The sequence below is a fragment of the Pollicipes pollicipes genome, unplaced genomic scaffold (assembly GCF_011947565.3).
Source record: "Pollicipes pollicipes isolate AB1234 unplaced genomic scaffold, Ppol_2.1 Scaffold_2555;HRSCAF=2994_pilon_pilon_pilon, whole genome shotgun sequence".
NCBI lineage: Eukaryota > Metazoa > Arthropoda > Thecostraca > Pollicipedomorpha > Pollicipedidae > Pollicipes > Pollicipes pollicipes.
Window position 1 is genome coordinate 22,090,042 of NW_023596136.1, and position 4,097 is coordinate 22,094,138.

Sequence of the window (4,097 nt, forward strand, 5' to 3'; positions counted from 1 at the left end):
TTTCATGCAACCGTTGATGCTACAAGACATTATGTTATGTTCACATGACGCACATCTCCGTGGGAATGGTATCTCAACGTGTAATTCGTCGAGTTTCTGATGTTGTCATTTCATGGGAGGGCCACCCTTTCTCTCCAGGATTGGCCATCTGAGAGGGAAAGCTGGTGTAATATTGACGCGCAATGATGTCATCCATCCGTTAATTCATCACGTAAGGTGGCCTGTAATGCTAAAGAGACAGCTACTCCGAATGTTCCTGTACGGTGTTCTGTTCATCAGTCCCACCTGGAGTCTAATTAATCCGGTACCTGATGACAGACATCATGTTCACTCTGCCTCTGTTGTTCGTGAAGTTACATGATGTAATGCACCAGTTTCGACTCGGCCTGCCAGGCATTGCCGCGCCCGGCCCAGGGAGGAGCTCAGGATGACAAATTAGCCCACGCCAACGGCGTCCTGCCCTGCTGTCCGCACCCGGTATCAAATGTCAAAGGAGAAATTCTCCGCGTGTGTGCGAACGATAATGATATCTGTTCGATGTTTCGTGAACTACAATAATAGTCACAAATCTCCGAACGACAAGTATCCGGTTTCCTTGACATTTGCTGTTTGGAAGTCACTGTATTACGACTTCGTTCTGTGCAGGCCTTTAGGTTACTATTCTCTCGACTTTTGATGTTTAATAACGTATTATACGATGCAAATAAAAGAGCTGCACATGCAATATTGGAGAGGCCGTAAAAATGCAAAAGCAGCAAAATTATGCATTGGTCCATACAAGCTGAGCACTCATGTTGTGGATAGGGCTAGATAATGACATGTTGCGATATTAGAAATTTCTTGCGCAAACATTTAACGGTAATTATGCAATATTTCGCGACAATGAAGCAGGCAATGTTATACAAATTCACGTGGTGAACGGAACGCAGTTACTTCTAAAAATAACTCAATTTGGCCCAGATTACGGCGTCTTCGGTGTCATCATCATGCATTTGATTTTAATTTAAAACTGACCCTGCTAGTAACGTTGCAAAGGACCGGGCAAATGAGGTGCTCCGATCGTTTCATCTGCACCGGTTTGTCAGTGTCCACTTTTCTTCCGGATCGCTTTAGACGTGGTCCTTTCTAATATAGATAACTTCTTTGTTTGCTTGGCGATTTGTACCATGTCGCCTGGTCCGGTGTTTTTAGGCGCCCATTAGTCGCTGATATGTTGTCCCATTTGCTAGAATGTCTTTCACCAATCATTGACAAACACGCTCCGATCAAGCTAATGCAATTGGGGAATTTAGGCGCACCAGCTGTCACCCCGGTGACCCTTGACCTCATGGCACGGCGGAGGGGCGTGTTGCGTCACGAGGGGAGATCGCCGGGTTTCCGTGAACTGGACTGCAGGGTGAGGTCGGCGGTCAGGCGTCACTGTCGGAGGGATATTGAGGAGAGCTGCATGAGCAGGGAAGCAGTTCTCTGTATCGCATTATCCGCCCGCTGTTAGCGGGGAAAAAGAGCGGTGCTCGCAGTCTCCCAGCCGCGACCCGGACGAGATGAATGCTTAGTTTGTCAATGTCGGCGCCATGTCGCAGCCAACCCGGCTAGTCACGGACAGCCACCTGATGTCCCAGGTCGCCTGGCCGGGGAGGGCGTTTACTGTTTCCGGGTGACAGGCACGACCCTTGGCGCGCTGCACGGGGTCGTGTTCTCAATGAGGCCTTCCGAGGGTGCGTGGACGTCATCACATTGGACGTCATCACATTGGACGTCATCGGCTCAATCCCTCCCCATATTATCAACGCCTGCATCACCTCCTGTGATTTTCCCCATTCTTGGAAGCGCTCGCTGGTTCATCCTGTTTTCAAATCCGGCGATCCAACCCTGGTCTCCAATTACCGTCCTTTTTCCACCGCCCCTATCGTGGCCAAGATTGTTGAGCGTCTGGTGCAGCGCCAAGTGTTCACCTGCAAGTCAACTTTCTTTTATCCTCATGCTATCATGGCTTTCGCCCCCGCCATGCCACCGAGACTGCTCTGCTCAACGCGTCCAACCGCATCTTTTCCAACATGGATCGTGGTCATCTTTCACTTCTGTGTCTCTTGGATCTCAGTAAATGTTTCGACGTCATTCTTCATACTGAACTTTTCCAACATGGATCGTGGTCATTTTTCACTTCTGTGTCTCTTGGATCTCAGTAAATGTTTCGACGTCATTCCTCATACTGAACTACTTTCCAAGCAGCAGCTCTATAGCATTGACCCGACTTGGTTCTCCTCTTACCTTTCTGGTCATTCTCAGACAGTTTGCATCTCTTCATCTTCTGGTAACAGAGCGGTCTCCAAGGCTCTCCACAACACCATGGAGTCTTTCAGGGATCGGCCCTTGGTCTTCTTTTATTCATAATCTTTGCCAACGACCTCAGCCTGCACGCATCAAACGCTCATGAGACCCAGTATGCTGACGACACCCAAATCCTCACATCACATGTAAAACGCAACCTTCCTTCACTTATCCAACGGATGGAAACCACTCTGTCCTCCCTAGCATCATGGTTCCATGCCCACGGTCTCTGCTCAAATCATCCGATACCGAGCTCCTTTTCTCCCTGGCACCAGAGAGAATGCCCGCAGACTTCCCCTGTCAGCGTACGGTTCGGTAGGGAGACCGTTCGGGAGAGCCTGACCGTAAAAAAACTAAGGTGTGCTATTTGACCGCCACCTGAGCTAGGACGCACACGTTGGTGATGTAGTTAACAAGCGTATCGGCGTCCTGATCGGTCTCCGCCACCTGAGACATTTCTTCCCGCAACAAGTGCTGCTGACCATGGTGCAGGGTCGAGTCACCTCGCGCGTGAAATACTGCATTTCGGTTTATGACCAGGGGTCAGCTGTTAACGAGGCCAGACTACTTAAAGCCGTTGACTTCGCTACCAGTGTAGTTACTGACTTCTGAAAGAATGACCACGTGCCTCGCGCGCGGGATTACCTGCACTTGGCCACGCCTCGTCCAAGGTGTAAGCTACAAACTGTTACCGCTGCGTGCAGAGCCCGTGAGCGAGGTGAGCCTGCGGGTCTTGCCTGTTTGCTTCACATATACGCTGGCGCTCGGACCAGTGACCGAACTACCCGCATGGACCATGGCCTGCGCCGCGGTCCTTTGTATACCGAGCGGCGTCTTTCAGTCATCAGTCGCCTGTGGATGTTAGACTTCTGGATTCAACAAGCTTTAAGCGCGCTGCCAGGTCCTTTCCTGTGCGATAGCCTTGTCTCCTCCTGTTAATGCGTGCATGCGTTTATGTATTTTTATCCCTTATTACTTTCCGGTATTTTTTCAGCATACTGCTTTATCTCCCAGACTAATGACGCGTAATAGCCATATGTGTGTGTGTAGCCATATGTGTGTGGAATGTCTATGTCTATGTTATGTCAAATACGAATACAAGGGTCCCTGCGCGGACTATGTTCCGGTGGTTGGGTCTCCAGGCGTGTGCAGTCCCGCCCCACCGTTATCCACTCTCTTTCATCGCACAGCTCTGAAATGATCATTGCTGGTCAAGAACGCTCTAATCCAAATAGCCAAGTAACCAAATCGTGTTTGAAACTTGCAGTGAATGCATGACATTGGTTGAGAGGGACTGTAATCCGTTGGTTCCAGAAATAGTGCTCACGTACGCCAGACACGAATAGCTCGACGATTATATTTCTTTTGGCCTGGAACGCCGCAGGGCCAGTGACGTGACAGCATTCGAGTGACGTTTTTGTGGCGTCATGCGTATCTTGATGACTTCGAAACAATCTGCGCGGAATAGTCTGCGTAAAGTCGCGGGTGTCTAGTTCAGAAACCGCACTGTTACTGAATATAAGTCATTAAAAGGGCAGCGTTATGAACTTCACCGAATGATCTTGAAAATGACTATCTCAGTTAAAAGAACAGTCAAAACAGTCCGTTTAAACTTCACGAACGCTTTGCTGTTCCACTTACCGGCTCGAATGGAGCGTGCCGTGAGTGCTAGTGTTGCATGCATGATCATTGGCACGGTCCGTTAAGCCACGGTATGGTTCAGCGGCCGCATTGGAGGGTCGTTCCACTGCGTAATGCAACGGTGA

At 49.7% G+C, this 4,097-nt stretch overlaps 1 protein-coding gene across 1 annotated transcript in view; it reads right to left on the reverse strand.

The window, feature by feature from the left end:
* Window positions 1-1,592: 1,592 nt before the first annotated feature.
* LOC119099176 (circadian locomoter output cycles kaput protein Clock) overlaps window positions 1,593-4,097 on the reverse strand; it is a 6,336-nt gene continuing 3,831 nt past the window's right edge. Inside the window, exon 3 of the mRNA XM_037222281.1 lies at window positions 1,593-1,627. Within this exon, the coding sequence (XP_037078176.1) occupies window positions 1,593-1,627 (35 nt within the window). The remainder of the gene's footprint in view (window positions 1,628-4,097) is intronic.